The sequence below is a fragment of the Mesoplodon bidens genome, assembly GCF_964165515.1.
Source record: "Mesoplodon bidens genome assembly, chromosome: 4".
NCBI lineage: Eukaryota > Metazoa > Chordata > Mammalia > Artiodactyla > Ziphiidae > Mesoplodon > Mesoplodon bidens.
In genome coordinates, this window is record NC_138160.1 from 109,671,747 (window position 1) to 109,689,905 (window position 18,159).

The 18,159-nt window shown below is 33.8% G+C and overlaps 1 protein-coding gene across 1 annotated transcript in view; it reads left to right on the forward strand.

Annotated features, from left to right (window-relative positions):
- The window catches only part of ADAMTS19 (ADAM metallopeptidase with thrombospondin type 1 motif 19), a gene marked incomplete at its 5' end in the record, with an annotated part of 287,542 nt that overhangs the window by 78,848 nt on the left and 190,535 nt on the right, over window positions 1-18,159 (forward strand). Inside the window, one exon of the mRNA XM_081232610.1 lies at window positions 12,202-12,245. Within this exon, the coding sequence (XP_081088736.1) occupies window positions 12,202-12,245 (44 nt within the window). The remainder of the gene's footprint in view (window positions 1-12,201; window positions 12,246-18,159) is intronic.

Below are 18,159 nucleotides of genomic sequence, written 5' to 3' on the forward strand. Positions count from 1 at the left end.
ATAAGTTTAACAAATATTAAAGTTTACTTAACTCTACCAAAAATTTTTTTATGAATTGCTTTTGAAAAAATAATAGAGCAGCAAATAATGCTTTAATGAGTGATTAGGATTTTCAGTGAACATGTAGACCTCATTTTTAATTTTTAACCTGAATGTCATATCATATTTTATAATAATTTTATATGACAGTCTTCTTAAATATACTTTATTTTATTATACTAAATATTTCTGAAAAAAGAATTTTTAGTGCTGTATACAATCTCTAGTATTATTTGTGATCACATAAGCTATTGTATAGGCTTATTTCAAACTTCTAACTTGTATTGCCCACCACTCCGATATAGAGAAGTTAGATTCTCAGAATGCATTAACCACAAAGGGTTTTTATATATTTCTTAGCTGATAAAATCTTCCTTCCTTATCCTTACAGTAGTTGGTTTTAGAAATACTGCTTCTGAGACTAAAGTGGATGATAATCATAATTTGATTACTGATTCGTATTTTTCTCTTATTAAAAATGCAACACATTATAGAAATTTTAGAAGTCCAAGAATAAAGATAAAACATGAGCCTATAATCCCACTACCTAGGAATAATTATAGCTAACACGTTTAAGTATGTTTCTCCAGTTTTATTTCTACATATTTCTTTAGCCAAAACCATATATTTATAATATTTGAAGCATATTCTACATGCAAGTTTTGTCTCACCCTACCAATACCATGACATTAATTTCATTCCTTACTTCCAATGCCATTTTTTCTCTTCAGAACCCTGAAAATAAAGAATCCCCTGCATCCATTATACATTTTTTTATGTTTCAAAGCTTTAAAAGCCTAACTGCTCTTCATCATTACCTTCCTTGTTGCTAGGCTGACCTAGCAGTGTAACACAAGTATTTTCTTTTTTAAAAAAAGTTGTATGATGTATTTCATATATTAAAAAATAATAATAATACAATTAACACCTTCATGTTCACCCCTCCATGTACAGAACAGAACACTAACATGGAGTTGAAGTCCTCATTTTATATACTATTTTATAATACATATTTTCCCTTAAAATTCTATTCCAAACATTCCCTTGTCCTTAAGTACTTCTTTAGAAAATATTGTAGAATAATTCTCTCCCCCACCACCAAAATAATGCATGAACATCTGTAATAGAAGTTGTCTAAAGGTAACCAATGTTTAGTTGGTGTGTGTATAGCATGAACTTTGTTTCATGCTATACACAGTTTTCTCTATATTTTTTAATTAATTTATTTATTTATTTTTGGCTGCATTGGGTCTTTGTTGCTTCACATGCACTTTCCCTGGTTGCAGCGAGTGGTAGCTACTCTTTGTTGTGGTGCGCGGGCTTCTCATTGCGGTGGCTTCTCTTGTTGCGGAGCACGGGCTCTAGGCACGCGGACTTCAGTAGTTGTGGCACATGAGCTCAGTAATTGTGGTGCATGGGCTTAGTTCCTCCGGGGCATGTGGGATCTTACTGGACCAGGGCTCGAACCCTTGTCCCCTGCATTGTCAGGCAGATTCTTAACCACTGCGCCACCAGGGAAGTCCCAGTTTTCTCTGTTTGGTTGTTTGTTTTCTTTAACTTTACATTATGTCTTGCAAATCTTCATGTCATTTGTTGTGGAAGGGAGACTAATATACCCCAAAGAGGTCCTCTCTTAATCCCCAGAACCTGTGAGTATGTTCTCTTACATGGTAAAAGGGGCTTTGCAGATGCGATAAAAGGATGTTGAGATGAGATTATCCTGAATCATCTGCATGGGCCCATGCAATCATAAGAAAATGCAAGCAAACAGATTTTACCTTAGAGCCTCTAGAAGGAATGCAGCCTTGATGACACCTTGATTTTAGCCCAGTAAGACCTATACGTGGCTTCAGACCTCTAGAACTTATAAGGTAATATATGTCTGTTGTTTTAAGCCACTAAATTTGACATAATTTGTTACAGCAGCAATAGGAAGCCAACAAACTCATATTTGGTCTATATCATTTGGAGGGAGGAACAGACATACTGTTTTACTGCATACAAGTATCCTAATTTATGTGACTACTATGTATTTATGTAACTTTCTGAATTTTCACGTTTAGAGAAAAATGTATAAACATCTTTATCTGTATATGGTTGTAAACAGGTATTAGTATTTATTTAGGATAATTACAGGGTACTTGCTCTTGTGTTTAGAAAGATAATCTTCTTCATTATTGTCAAATGCTCATAAAATGCAGTTGAACTACATGTTTGCCCGTAGGCTAGGGTAACATATTAAAAGAATGAACTGAAGGTAGTCATATCTAGGATTCGTGAGAATATTCTAGATAATATTCTCCAGCAAAACATATAATAACCTGTGTTTTGTAATTTCAGTTTGGTGGATTAAGTCAGTTTATAAAATAATTATTCGTCCTCAGATTTTCAAAACTTGAACTACTACCAAAGGACTAAATATGTCCTCTGTATGCATAAATATGTACTCTGTATGGTTTTCAAAGATAAGACAAACTAAAACATTGTTATTTCTAATGTATCACTTATTTATGGATAGAAAACTAAAGCTTCACTGTCTAAAAAGGATTTCTGCTCAAAACCTAATGAAAAAACCTTTTGGGAGGCAAAATTTGCTATAGTTTTGTGAAGCCACTTCATGTTTCATGGAAAAAAAGATTTTTGTACACTTCCTAAACCCTTTGGCAGAAATGTTGACTTCAGTTTTTTGCCCCCTGATAGTTAGGACTTAAAATAGGGCTTAATAGCTTGCTTCTGGTTTTTGTTTTTTGTTTTTTTGGAAAGCAGTAGGAATAAAAATCTGTGGTTGAAAATAGACACACACAAAAAAAACCTGTCAAAGGAGTTACACATATATAACATATTGATAGATACTGACATAAATCTATCTTTACTCACCTGTGGGGTTAAGGTTTATGTGGAGGATCACTTTTCTCCATATCACTGCTTCCAGTGCCCTAATAGTGAAAATTAGCCCAATAAAGGGAATGTTTTATCTCTAAGTGACCTACCACCATTGATCAGGAAAGTCTAAATGAATCGTTTGAGTAGTTGAGGAAAAATCTCTTTTATTTAGTGTAGACATAGATTATCAGATCTTTAGCTTTGCAAGAAAGTTATCAAAAATAAGATAAAAATTTTAATCTCCATGGATTCCATGGTCTTATCCATATTTGACAAACTGAACTCATAAACAGCCTAGTTTCTAGCAAATGCTCATCTTAGGTCCTTATTAAATATCATATGTTATGTGAGCACATCAGTAAGAAGAGATTTTAGCTCAGCTATTAATTTTGATTTCAACTAAAATGAATAATGTTCTTATAAATCCAAACCTATCTGCAGTAATATATTTGTTAAATTGTTCTGTGTGATGCAATGAAGTAAATAGTTTAAAGCTGACCTAGTGCTGTGGGCTAATAGTAACAAAAACACAAAACACTTTATCCCAACAGTCAATTCCATGATTTCTTAGTGTAATTTTCACATTTCTATGTGAAATTATAGAGAAGGTACGAGTCTGTGTCATGTAAATACTCTTTAATTTAGAATTTAATTTTATTAATGATAGTTTTGCCTTTCAGTATGTACTGAAATGCTTTCAGTACAATACTTCTGAAAGTTAGTTTCAAAATAATGCCATTGGCAAGTAAGATAGAAAATTTAAAAAAATATAGGCATGGCAGAAATACATTAATTTAATACAAATAATAGAATAATTGTTGAATGAATCATTTATAGGTATATCCCAAGGCACTATAAAGTTCTATAATGAGACTTATTCTCAGATGAATCTTCATTCTTGGAAATTAAAGGCTAGATTTCATTTTTTTCAGTATAAATCAGAAGTTAAGCAGAATTTATTGGCCTTCCCAGTTGCCAAAGTCTAACAGTATCATTTCCATAAACTCACATAATGAAACTCTGTGATGCAGGCTTCAGGCACACTGAGCCAAAAATGAGCCAAAAATGAGAGAATTTGAATCAACATGATCACAGGTCTAGGCAGCAAGCAATCTCTATCACCCTTACCCCTCAAAATCTTTGAATGTTTAAAATTAAGATTACATTATTTTGGTCCTCTGGAAAGAAATGTACAGTTGAAGAACTGAAGATTAAGAATTACAGTCTGATCTGAAGTTTTTAAATGCTTGTGACAATTTGTTCTTCAGTTGTACTGAAAGGTATTTCCAGTGCTTTTGGGTAAAAGACCTTGAATTTTTGAAAAAATGTGCTTTATTCATTTGTTTGCTAAATGAACAGAAATTGGCTGTGTGATGGACTCTAAGTGCCCTTGACAATAAGCAGTGCATTTCTCATAGTTTTATCATGTTGTTTAGTTACAGATGAAGTCCCTTGTTTCACATTACGTAAATCAAAGTCATCTTGCAGCCTCATGCATTGATATGATGTATCGTACATTTATAAAAAGCACAAAAAAATCCCTTTCCCTCTACATCTGAATATACTTTACACTAAGTGATTCTTGGCCCTAAGGTGAAGATTTGATTTTATGTGGTTCTTTAATTTTCTGCATTACCATATTATTCAATACCATCTGTTTTGGGTGTTTCTCTCTCCATTTGTTTGCTGGCAGAGGCAATTGCAAAATAGAACTATCCATTATTTAATACAATTCCCCAGGCTTCTTCCTCACTGATCCTGGGCCCCTTACATATTACAGAGGTGATTTTGTGTCATTCTCTTCTTTGCCTTCAGAGTACAAGCCTTTTAAATTTATCTTTATATTCCTCTTATCCAGTGCTTGGCATGCAAGAAGCCCATAATGAATCCTATTGTATAGTTTGCACACTACACAACAGTAGAGGGAGACATTTACATTGTTGTGTATGTAAATGTACCATTAGAATTAAGCAGTATACAACCTATACAACTAGGCTTGGTGTCCTTGTAATAAATTTGATTTCTAGATCATCTGATGCAGAGAAAGACTAAATATAGCTGGTCTTTTACTTGTTTCAAAAGTGTCAGCAGACCTTTTCCATTCCTCTTCATCTATAATTATATTCAGACTCTGAATATGTTGCACGACTAGGAGGTATATTTTCCATTATCATTTGGTATTGGTTTTGAGCCACAGAGACCGACACTGAGCACAAGAAGAGGTTCTTTCTGGATTTTTTTGATAAGTGGAAAAGATTCTGTGTAGTATTCAGAATCAAAGGAAGAACTAAAGAACCAAGCATCAAGAAAAACAGTGAAGGAGAAAACAATAGAAATCTCTACCCCTGCGTTTATATGATCCAGGGCCATTCACATTCTCTTACTATACTGTCTACTTTAGATCCTCTGAAAATGTGTGTTTGCATTGAAGGGAGTGTATATGTGCAATTTCTGTGATTAGAAGTCAGTGACCAGAAAATATGATATATTGTCAGTGGCCAGAAAATATGATATATTTGAAGGAGGTTTCCCAGTGGAAAGATGCTGGGGGTTGGCAATAGTTAGGGTAACCTACTGCATGGCTGTCAAAGAATCACTCAGCTTTTTAAAAAAAAAACCTTTGATTATAATCCTGGGAACAAGATTAATTAAGAGCAGTCTGTTTTACCCAGATTCTTAAGGTTTTCAGTTTTGTATCTTGAATATTGAAGGCAATGCCATCCACTAGTTTCACTTAGAAGTTTAGGACAGGGTAGCTTGAGTGGTTACATTCATGGGATAAAATTTGAGTGCATATTCCCTAATTTTTCTCGAGTTGTTCTTCTAATTTTTGTATGTATTTTCAGAAAGATACTTTTTACCAAAAAGGCATAAATTTTAAGACCCTTCAGTGCTGATGGGCAATCTGGTTATTTGTTTCTATTAAACGTTTTTTCTTTGCTATTTACTTTCATTCAGTTGGGACAGTAGATTTTTTAAGGCATATGCAAGCGACATCGATAGGATTATATACCTTCTGTATATAAAAGAAAATATTTTTATAGAGTGAAGATTAATGTATCAAGTGATAATAGCCCCAATTTTCAATTATCCAAGATGGATTAACTAGTTTATAGATTTACCAGAATAAAAAATAACAGCATATTTGAGAAAAACATTAAAAGTTTTACAGATTACTGGAAACATATACTGTTTATCTTGTTTAGAAATACACAGTAATCTGTAGACAGCAGAATGTAACACTACATTGTATATATTGCATTTTGGGTGATGACTCTCTTCCTTGCACTCAGATGAGAGGTCTCTGCAGTAGGCTTTCTCTAGAACAAAGATATCTCTGACATGTATTATAAAGGGAGAGGCAGGAGAAAGCATGGCCACTACAACAGGCCAAATCCAAATATTTATAGGTGGAGTTAAGTGAGGAAAGGAGGGGAGAAGGGATAATGTACAAAGGAGCCTGAGTCTCTGTCTTTCTTGAGTCCTAGTGAAATACTGGAGAAGCGTTCTTAGCTAAGAGACCTAAAGGAATAATAAATCTTCAAGTAATTATTTATGAAGCAATTCATGTGATAAACTCTCATACTTGTATTGTTTTGTTATTTTTAACTGCAGAATGGTAAATGTATTCCTAACTGTTGGGTGTGATTTAAATGAATTAAGTTTATAATAAATCCATTTCATCCCTTGTGTTAAAAACATATTATTTAAGGTTATTTTTATCATCTTTATCTGGACTTTACCATTCTTCCCTTTACTCTAGTAATCAAGAGTTGATTTCTATATCTGTTTCTTAGAAATCATCTTTGTCAGAAATTTGCCTGAAGAAATAGTAAAAAATTATAGTAATTAATTATTGATGTTAAATTACTTCACTCCCTAGTTCATTCATACTCTTGGCTAACCACACATTTTTTTCCATCTCCAACCTTATGGAAGAAATATGACAATATTGTACCAATCACTGATTTTTACAATAATTTATAACTAATGTAATCCCTATTTGTAGAAAGATATCTTTGAAAAAGTACTTTATCAATTGAGGTAAATGTGAACATCTTACTGAGAGAGTTCAGTCTTTTAAAGAGTTTGGTAAAAGTAGCTGCATCATATAAAATGTAATAATAGAATAAGGCCTATGTATATTAAGATCTAATATTAACAATAAATATGTTTCAGTATGCTTAATTACTATATGGTAGGTCACAGATTGTGTTCTCTTCTTTTAATTATGTGATAATCTAGCTGACTAGATAATCAGAAAATGTTCCCATCATTGACATCTAGGAATTGTAGAAAAAATATAATAAAAGTCCTTTTACATGCATAGATGAGCCAAAAACAAGAGGGCTCTGGTAAAAAAAAAAATGCAGTAAGCTTCTGAGGTAATGTGTTAGTTGTCCTGGTAGGAGTTTGTTGGACTTAAAAATCTGGGTTCTTGGGTTTATCTCCCACATAAAGAAAAAACATTGTGGCTTTGCAAAGTGGGAACTGAAATGATTGTAAACAGCCAGAACCCTTGGGTGCCTACACCCTTAATAAAAGTTGGATCTGGTATAAAAGCTTTGCAAACAAGCACAGGTTGTCAACAGGAAGCATTCTTTCTATCTCATCCATGAACCCATGTTAGGAGAAAATGGCTCTTTTCGGTATTCATTACCATGAATATGATCCAACATTGAAGCACTTAGTGAAAACATATGCAAAACTGCTGTGAAAGGGCCCTCTTTCAACTCTGACCTCACAAGGCAACCACAAATAAAGTACAACTAAATGAGTTCACAGTAAGATTCCAAAACACAGAGTGACAACATATCCCACTGTAAGAGCCAAGAAGCATGAAAAAGAATATTTTAAAAGACTGACAGAGATTATAAAAAAAAAACATGTTCACATGATTAAAAACACACACATTTCAAAATGTGAGAGAAAGGTGTTTTGGAAAAAAGAGATGATTTGAAAATTGAGGAAAATAAAACATATAAAAAATGTACTTAAATATCTCAATTTCAGAGTTGAAGAGCAGAGTAGATGCAGCTGAAGAGAGCACTAATGGATTGGATGATAGATCTGAAGGATTCTCCCAGAAGCTGCCTAAAGTGGTTAAGAGATGGAAATACAAAAGAGTGCTTGAGAGTTATTGACATCAGAATGAGAAGAGCAAACATGTACCTAAAGGAGTTCTAGGAGAAGAGAGTAGAGAGAATGTGAGAGGAATTAGATAAATAGGTAATGGTTAGAATGTTTGTATGTTTGTGGATCTTCAAATTGAAAGACATACCAAGTACCAAAGAAGATAAATAAAAAACTCAGGACCTAGACACATCTTAGTGAGACTGCAGAACTACAAAGACAAAAATAAATCTTAACATTAATCAGAAACAATGTTACATGTCAATTATATACAATAAAAAACTAATCAGAAACCAAATCAATGAAAGAAGAGCAAGGTGATTGCAGACTTCTATTTTTATAAATGCTAGAATAAAATAATATCTTCAATGTGCTGAGGGCTGATAAAGTCAACCTACAATTCTACGGTCAGCTACTGTTCCATTATGAATGAATGCAAACTAATGAGAATTAAGGAAACAGTGTCTGGGACAGTTTAGTATTCATAGGTTCTCACTGAAGGAGATACTGAAGGATGTACTTAAAGAATATCAATCTCTCTAGAAAGTAATGATACAGAGATTACTGAGAAAAGAAATTGCCAAATATATAGGCAAATCTAAATGAGCACTAATGGTTTAGAAAAAACTGTCTAACTTGAGATTTTAAAAACTGAGATGGAATTACAGGAATGCCTTGGAGATATTGTAGGTTTGGTTCCAGACCACTGCAAAAAGCGAGTCACATGAATTTTTTGGCTTCCCAGTGCACATAAAAGTTATGTTTACAATATACTATAGTCTATTAAATGTGCAAGAGCATTATGTCTAAAAAATTTTACATACCTTAATTTAAAAATACTTTATTGCTAAAAATGCTAACCATCCTCTGGGCCTTCACTGAGTCATAGTAGTAACATCAAAGATCATTTATCACAGATGACCATAACAAATATAATGATAATAAAAAAGCTTGAAGTATTGTGAGAATTACCAGAATGTGACACAGAGACATGAATTGAGTAAGTGCTATTGGAAGAAATGGCGCCAACAGACTTGCACAATGCAGAGTTGCCACAAACCTTCAATTTGCAAGAAATGCAGTATCTACTAAGCACAATAAAACAAAGCACAGTAAAATGAGGTATGCCTCTATAGTGTCAGATAAAAATAACATGAAAGATTGAAGGAAGAGATTGGTTTAAAAGTGTTTGATATCCTTACCTTTTTCAAGAAGAGACCAGAGATACTTTTTAACTTGAAGCATCTCAAGTGAATATGGTACACAGAATAATGTCCATGCTCTAATCTACAAAACCTGTGACTGTTTTCTTATACAGCAAAAGGGACCTTGCAGGTGTGATTTTGTTAAGGATTATTGAGATTGGGAGATTATCTGGAATTATCTAGGGGATCCTAATGTAATCACAGGGTGTGGGAAAAGAAGGAGGCAAGAGAGTCAGAGAAAGAGATGTGGTGATGAAAGTAAAGGTCAAAGTGATGCAGTTGTCAGCTTTGAAGATGGAAGGGGACTATGAGTCAAGAAATCCAGGCAGCCTCTAGAAGCTGGAAAAGGCAAGGAAACAGATTCTGACCTAGAACTTCCAGAAGGAACAGAATCATGCTTACACCTTGGTTTTAGCCCAGCAAATTCCATTTCAGACTTCTGATTTGGAGACTGTAAGATGTGTTAAACTGCTAAATTTGTCGAAGTTGTTATAACAGCAATAGAAAACTAGTACAGTGTACTTTAAAATGTAGAAGTAAATGTAGATCAAACACAATCTAATGTTATTTTTCAAAACAGTAGCAGAAAAATGTGGAAAATAAAACTGCATATGAACAAAGACAAAAACAGAAGAAAAGGACAAAGGTATAACTTGGTAAATAACAATCACAAAAAATAGAGAAATCCAAATATGTTAATTAGAAATATTAAATTCACTTATAGAGATAGTGTATAATGAGGTTTTATAATTTTAGTCATGTGCTATTTATAAGAGAATTAGGGGAAATGAAGGTGAAAGTAAAACAAAGGAAAATATATGCCAAGCAAATATTAATGTTTTACTAATATATTAATATATGTTAATGTCAGATAAAATAGACTTTAACACAGAAAACATTAAAAGGGATGAGTAGGGTTTTACACAGTAATAAAAACAATAATTCAAAATAAATAATAAAAATTTAGAGAGAGCTTCAACATAAACAGCAAAAATTAGTAGAATCACAGGGAAACATCATCAAATTTATAACAATGGAATTTTAAGAGCTCTTCCTTAGTAGCAGATGCAAAAATAAATTCAAAATTTCTCATTCTATTGAGCAACCATGCATCAGAGCTTGTTATAGCTAGATCTAATGAACATGTATAGCTTTGCTCCAAACTATTAGAGAGTATACATTTTAAACATGAACAGAATATTTATAAAACTATACATAGAGTCGTGGATTCTGCTGGATGAGCCAAGCAAGATATGAATTGAAAACTAACCATTGTAATTACCAATGTAGATGTCACTGGGGACATTGAAAGGAGTGTTACACTTATTTTTTTTTTTTTTTTGCGGTATGCGGGCCTCTCACTGTTGTGGCCTCTCCCGTTGCGGAGCACAGGCTCCAGACACGCAGGCTCAGCGGCCATGGCTCACGGGCCCAGCCGCTCCGCAGCATGTGGGATCCTCCCGGACCGGGGCACGAACCCGTGTCCCCTGCATCGGCAGCAGACTCTCAACCACTGCGCCACCAGGGAGGCCCTACACTTAATTTTTAAAGTTATTTTTTGGGACTTCCCTGGTGGCACAGTGGTTAAGAATCCGCCTGCCAATGCAGGGGACACAGGTTTGAGCCCTGATCTGGGGAGATCCCACATGCCGTGGAGCAGCTAAGCCCATGTGCCACAGTTACTGAGCCTGCGCTCTAGAGCCCACGAGCCACAACTACTGAGCCTGAGAGCCACAACTACTAAAGCCCGCGTGCCTAGAGCCCGTGCTTCACAACAAGAGAAGCCACCGCAATGAGAAGACCACACGCCGCAACTAGAGAAACCCCATGCGCAGCAAAGAAGACCCAATGTAGACATAAATAAATAAAATTTTAAAAATTAAAGTTATTTTTCATTTTGGAATGGCATTCAGATGGCTGTAATAGAGGAATAAAAATAGTTTTTTCCTTTCTCCTTCACACACAAATTGTCGTATTGTTTGTAATAGTAAAAATTCTATAGAACCTAAATGCTCATTACTAGGAAATTGCTTAAATTATGGCACAGGAATAGAAGCAACAGCAACAACAAAAAGCAGCAGAAACATCAACAACTGACTTGAGAGCTTTCTATGTGCCTGGCATTTTTTTAAATGCTTTGTATGTGTTAACTCATTCAAACCACACAGAAAACCTATGTTTTAAGTGTTTTATACATGTTAAATCATCTAAGCTCTACAATAAATCTGTGTGGTAAATAGATATCATTATTACCTCTATTTTTTAGGTGAAGTGACTGAGACACAAGAAGGTTAAGTAAATTCCCTAAGGTCACAAAGCTAGTAAAAGGTAGATTAAAAGTTCTGCTTTCATATAGTTTCCCTTTAAAGCTCATAACTAGTTAGGGAATGCTCTCCAAGATATGGTAGTTAAATAAAGAGAAAATTATAGAATTTTATTCATGGTGATATCCCACCTATGTAAAAATACTAATTTCCTCATGCCTTTATTAAAATTATCAGTCTGTTGCTAGTCTTAAGATATAAAATGTTATGTTGTTTTAAATTGTATTTCTTACATTTAAATCTTCAATTTGGAAATTATTTTTATGTCATGTGAAGTAGGGATCTTAACAATATTTTTCAAACAGAAAACCATGTCCCTACACCGATATTTTTCTTGTAATAAAACAATGAAATACTATAAAATTCAAAACAAGATGGAAGTTTTATGAAATATTGTATAGGAAATAGGACATAATGTTTTAGGATTGTATCAGGTAAAAATTATCATAACAATTTAATTCTCACATTTTCTTAGAATTAAAATTAGTTAATCTTATTTTCAGTTTTATTAAATTCTTAGAGATAAAGAGTATGGTTCAATTATTCATTATAACTATTAAAAATGAGTCAGTCACATACTCTGTGGAAGAAACAATATTTTCTATTTTTCTTTCTAGGAAAGATTTCTGTGTACACAAAGATGAACCATGTGATACTGTTGGTAAGTGTACATAAAAATTTTTACAGTTTGGAGGATACCTGGGGAATTGAACACATCATTTGTTTAAATATAGAAAATTATTTGAAAGTGCTAGTTTGAATGAAACACTTTTAGAATGTCAGTGATATATATTTTCAACCTATATGTTTGTCACCACTTCAGTTATTAATGAAAGAGCCTGAAGACATGTATGTACTATATATTGGAGAAAAGTTTAAATGATGCTTTAAGAATATCACGATGTCTTTTTTGTGTTTTTTCCCCAGAAATATACCCATGGATTCAATAAAATTACATTATTATTCATAAACTGAGGCACAATATGTTAACCTCAGTAGGATTGGCCTTTTTCAGGCTAATGGATTTGTTTTTGAGTTATACATTTGAAGTTCTTTGCAGACTGTGAAAGAAAGTCCATCTAATTTGCCTGACAAATGAGGATTTTCTGTACATAAAGTAGCAAATTTTCTATATTTTGTCCTGGATATCTAAAATCCCTAAAATGTAACCATATAGCCAGTAGGATCCATGAACCACGGTTCTTAATTTTGAGAAAATGCCACATTAATGCTAAAATAAATGCATGTATATAAATTTACCTATCTAAACAGATAGATAGCTAAAACTGTAAATAGATAAAATTATATAACTATTTATATATATGTTTAGTCTTAAGACACTATATATATGTATAGTGTCTTATGTTTTTTTATTTTTGGGCCGCGCTGCACGGAATGTGGGATATTAGTTCCCCTACCAGGGATCGAACCCGCACCCCCTGCATGGAGAGGGGCATGGAGTCTTAACCTCTGGACCACCAGGGAAGTCCCTGTATAGTTTTAATAAGGTATTAGTATTGGGTTATTGGTAAGGTACATTTAAGAGTCATTAATATAGTGAGTATTTTAACTTAACCATCGTTGAGGTGTCATTTATTCCTTGTGAGGCGAACAATTAAAAAGTGGCAAAAACAGAATAAATTAAGTAACACTGGTGCTTAAAAATGTAATTCTAACTAGTTCTGTTAACTTAAGTTCTCACCAGCCTCCTCAGATGATTAAATCTGAGATAATAAGTGGAAAATAGTTATAGTAGTATGAAGCAGGTGATGATGGAATCAAAGGAATGTTTCATTTAGAAGGGACTGTAAGAATAAAATGAGCTGGACACCTAAGGAAAAGCTGAATTGATTTAGGGATGATCTTCCTAATGTTACCTAACTTGCTTCCTGCAGTTTTGTTGTCTTCTTGCCTGAATCTTCAGAAATTAAATCTTGATATATAGCTTTAATCAACCTAACCATGGAAGCATTTGATTACCAATAAAGCTTGTCTCAAAATAATTACCTTTTCCTCTACTTACACAACTATGTTGCCCCTAAAGCCTTCTCTTAATATAGACAGATCAACTTCTTGCCTTAGTAGAGCATCTGAGAGAAATCAGCAACTCGGGCAATATCTTCCATAATTATGGACTTTCACCACCTCTTTACAGCATGGATGCGTGGACTAAGAAAACAGTTACTAATGTGAGGCGAACCAATTTCTTTTTGACTATGACTATGTTTTATATCTTGCTAAATCTTCTAATTGAAAATAACATGCATATTCATGCTGTAAAACATTTTCTGGGTTGAAGCACATTTGAATAATGAGGTAGCTTGGTATATTTGGAATTATTAGTATAATTAGAATATACATGGTTCGGTAGCAAAGTGGTGTAATCAGTTCCCAGCTCTGTTCATCTTGTCCATTAAGAGCGTGATAAAAACTAGCTTTAAATATTATAGCATAGGATGTGGAAAGTCCAGTGCCCTTTCTGAGATCTCTCTGTGTTTCTGAGTGCTTAGATTCTCAAGGTCTTCTCTGGCATCACTAAATCCTAGTTTTCCCCTCCGTATCTTGTGGCATTTCTTTTTCTCATCCCAAACATGAGACAAGCGTCTTTTTTCATATTTAGTCTTGAGCAGAGTAAACATCTGAGATATTTCTTTAGGGGACATTAAATGAAAACCTCTAACAACCAAATCAGAAGAGTAGTCTCTTTATCCCAATCCGTGTCCCCACACAAAAAATCTTCTTTTCACACGAGCCATGCTTATGCCTAGAGACATAATACATTGGTAAGATTTATAAAGACATTTGTGTGAAGTAGACATGGCAGTTGCCACCCTATCACTCATGCATCCACCACTGTGCAGCCGTGATGCCAGGTAGAAAAGGATACTCCTCTACAGTTGGGTCATGATTCGTCCAGACCTATCAAAGGGATCGTTTCAGAACCTCAGGCCTAAACCAGTCTGCATATGGCATTGCTATGGTTGGGACATGCGACCTGTAACCTATGTCTGCTTCATGAAGCTGAAGAAAGAAACATTTTTCATGGTTGAAGCTTGGTCATGTCTGTCCCCACTGCGTGTAAACAAGAAAGGATGCAACCATGATTACTATAATCACAAAGGAAACTAGCCTTCAGATGAATCTGAATTCATACACTTCAGAATGGAGAGATGCAGGGTGCCTTTATCCTCAATGACATTGTTGAATTACGGCATCCTCCACACCTTGGACCCAGTCTAACCTTTAGGCTTCTGTGTGTAAGCCAATAAATATCCTTATTATTTAAGCCAATTTAAAGTTTTCATTTCTGTAGCTTGCAGCCTAAGGCATAGATCTTCCCTGATACTCATATACTCTTTTATAAGAGAAGAAGAATATGGGGCAATATTAATAATATCCACTCTTATTAAGAGAGTGCTGATAAACTGCTCTGTGATTTGTCCTCCAAATTAAATAAGCATGTGTAGCCTACTGGTCATCTTAACAGTTCTCAATCTCTAGCATAACAAAACAGAAGAGATTTAGAGCTTAAATCAATTGAATATCTATTGACACACATTTTTAAATCTCCTCATGTAATATTATGGGTTGTTTTTTTGTCAGATGCTTAAGTTCATATATCACTTCTTTCTTCTTTTATCTATTTCTGATGTGAAGTCAGTCCATTTCACGTTGGATACTATAGTGAAAATACTGAAATAGAGGAAGGAGAAAGGAAAGAATTGGATTTAGTATTTATTCGTTTGGATAATATGGGCCTGAATGGTTACTTTACCATGAAAATTTCCCCTACTCTCCTACGTGTAGTGAGAGGGGAAGGACAACAGTTAAAAGCTTTGAATTTAGGTTGTTAATTTGAATTGTAAATGGAGAGAAATGCCTATATTTTAAAGGCAATGTAATACTTATACTGCACATTGTAACTTGAGCAACACTTTCATGGGCATTTTCTCATTTATTTTCTGAAACTCTCTAGTTTTGTTATCATTACTGCATTACAGATGAAGGAAACTCTGAAACAGAACAGAGCATCAATTTTGAAGTCAGACACCTAGATTTAAATCAGTGCTCTGCTATTTATTACCTACATGAATGTGGGCACTTTATTTAACACCTTGAAAGTTTGAATTGCTCACCTTTAAACTAGAGCCTATGTTATTAACCTCACAAAGGCGAGAGTTTTTAATTGGCACTCAGTAGGCACTAGTTTCTATCACATCCTTTTACTCCCTGCAGAGAAGTTGCACATTTGTCCAGCATCACTGTTAGTAGATGCCACATGGTGCTAACCTCTGTCTCAGATCTTACTATAATGAGAGGCAGCTTTCCTTTATAACATGATGCATTTGTTAATCGAGGACAATACAACTAGAAATCTGAAGGTGAGAAAAATATCTTTGAATGAAGTTTTAGAATATAATTATGTATATTAAAGTATATAAAGAAATAGCAACTATAAGCTTGGAAGTAACTTTTACTTACCAGCATTTAAAATTTGAAACAATAGGATATTTTGCTTGTTTACTGATGCAAAAGATATGTGCATTTTAAATGAGCCAGGCTGTATCAGTGCTATGGAATATTATAAATAAATGTTTCAGTTGATAAGTTATACTTATTTATTAAGCTTATGTTTGAAAAGCTGTTTAGAGGGTAAAAAGTAAAAGTTGTTTTACCACCTCCTCAAGCAGATTCTTTCCTGTTGTTTTAGTTAGGCAGATTAGTAGGTAAGTATATAGATACTGGGAGGAAAAAAATGCTATTAAATGTTTTAATCAGCAAAATATCAATTCTCAAACATATGTGTGTTCACCTTTTAACATACCTGAAATTGAGATTATTTTTTTAATCAGTGGCCTATTAGAATTGTGTCATAGTTTCAGTCAAAGTTTTTTAATCTTAGGTTTGGACGAACTATGGTGCTATCCTTAAATTGAAAGAGAAATAAAGTATAATTCCAGATGCAAATCCCAACTATTACTACTGGTATTGCTAGTGAAGTTACCTTACTTTCTGTGGCTGGCAGAATAATGGTCCCTGAAGATGTTCATGTCCTAATGGACCTGGAACCTGGGAATATGTTAGGTTACATAGCAAAGAGAAATGAAGTTTGCAAGTGGAACTAAGGCTCCTAGTCAACTGACTTTAAAATAGGGAGATTATCCTAGGAAGTCTGGTATTCCCAATGTAATCACAAGCGTCCTCAAAAGGGGGAGAGGGAGGCAGAAAAGCTCATAGTTGGAGAGAGATATGATTACTGAAGAAAAGCACAGAGAGATGTGATGTGAGAAGGATTCAACTTGTCATTACTGGTTTTGAGGATGGAGTCAGGGAGCCCCAGATGAAGAAATATCTAGAACATGGAAAAAGCAAGGAAACAGATTCTCCACTAGAGCCTTCAGAGGAAGCACAGACAGCCTCATGATACATTGATTTCAGCCAGTGGGATCTGGGTCAAACTTCTAGTGTAGAGAATTGTAAGTTAACAAGTTTGGGTGTTTTAAGCCACTAAATTTGTGATATTTTTGATAAAAGCAACCATAGAAGAGCAATATACTTTCCAATAATTAATTACTCCCTCCCATAACTTACGGAGAAGGAGTAAGGAAACATGGTATTCTTAAATCTTTAGACTGTGGGTTCAAAAATTCTGTCTCAATAGTTTTAAGAACTGGTGAAGTCTTTGGGATTAGATAAAACACTAAAATTTGGATCATGTTATATAAATATATATAAGGAGCAATGAACTGGGGCTATGCTAACAAACATGATTAATTATAGTTGGCCATTTCTAGCTGAGAGACTAGACAAAAAAATAGCCTATATCATCCACTAACAATTTACGAAATCTAATCAGTCCATTAAAATCTTTCCAAGAAAATGCAAAACCCTGATGATTTCACAGATGATTTCTACTAAAATTCCAGAAAACCGATCATTCCAATATTATACAAGCTATTTTAGAGAATAGAAAAAGGTGAATTCAAACCATATAAATATCTTACCATATTCTAAAGCAGACAGTGTAAGAAGGAAAAATAATAAGCCATTCTCACTCAGGAAATAAAAGAAAGAATTCTAAATCAAATATTAGCAGATATTATCTCACAATGTATTTTTTAAATAACCAAGTAGGGTTATTTTATTTGAGATTTATTCTGGAAATACAGGGGTATTTTAACATTAGAAAATCTTAAAATGTAACTCTGTAATCCAATTAAAGATAAAAACCATATGATCATCACAATGGATAAAGAAAATATCTTTCAAGCAATTCAAAACTCTTGGCAAAATAGGACAAAGTAGGAACTTTATTAACCAGGTTAAAGATATTTACAAAAAATATATGAATATATTTTTTTAAATAGTGGAGCATTAAAAGCATCCCTTTTGAAATCAGAAACAAGGACAGGACTCTATTTTCACTATTTCTGTTCAACGGTGCATTGGAACTTTTAGGCCTTAAAATGATGTGGACGTTATGATTGTCTACATTTTAAAAAGTAGAGAATATAGAGTTAATTGTTAAAATTAATGGAAGAGTTAGGTGGTTAGATAGCAAATCAATATTGAAT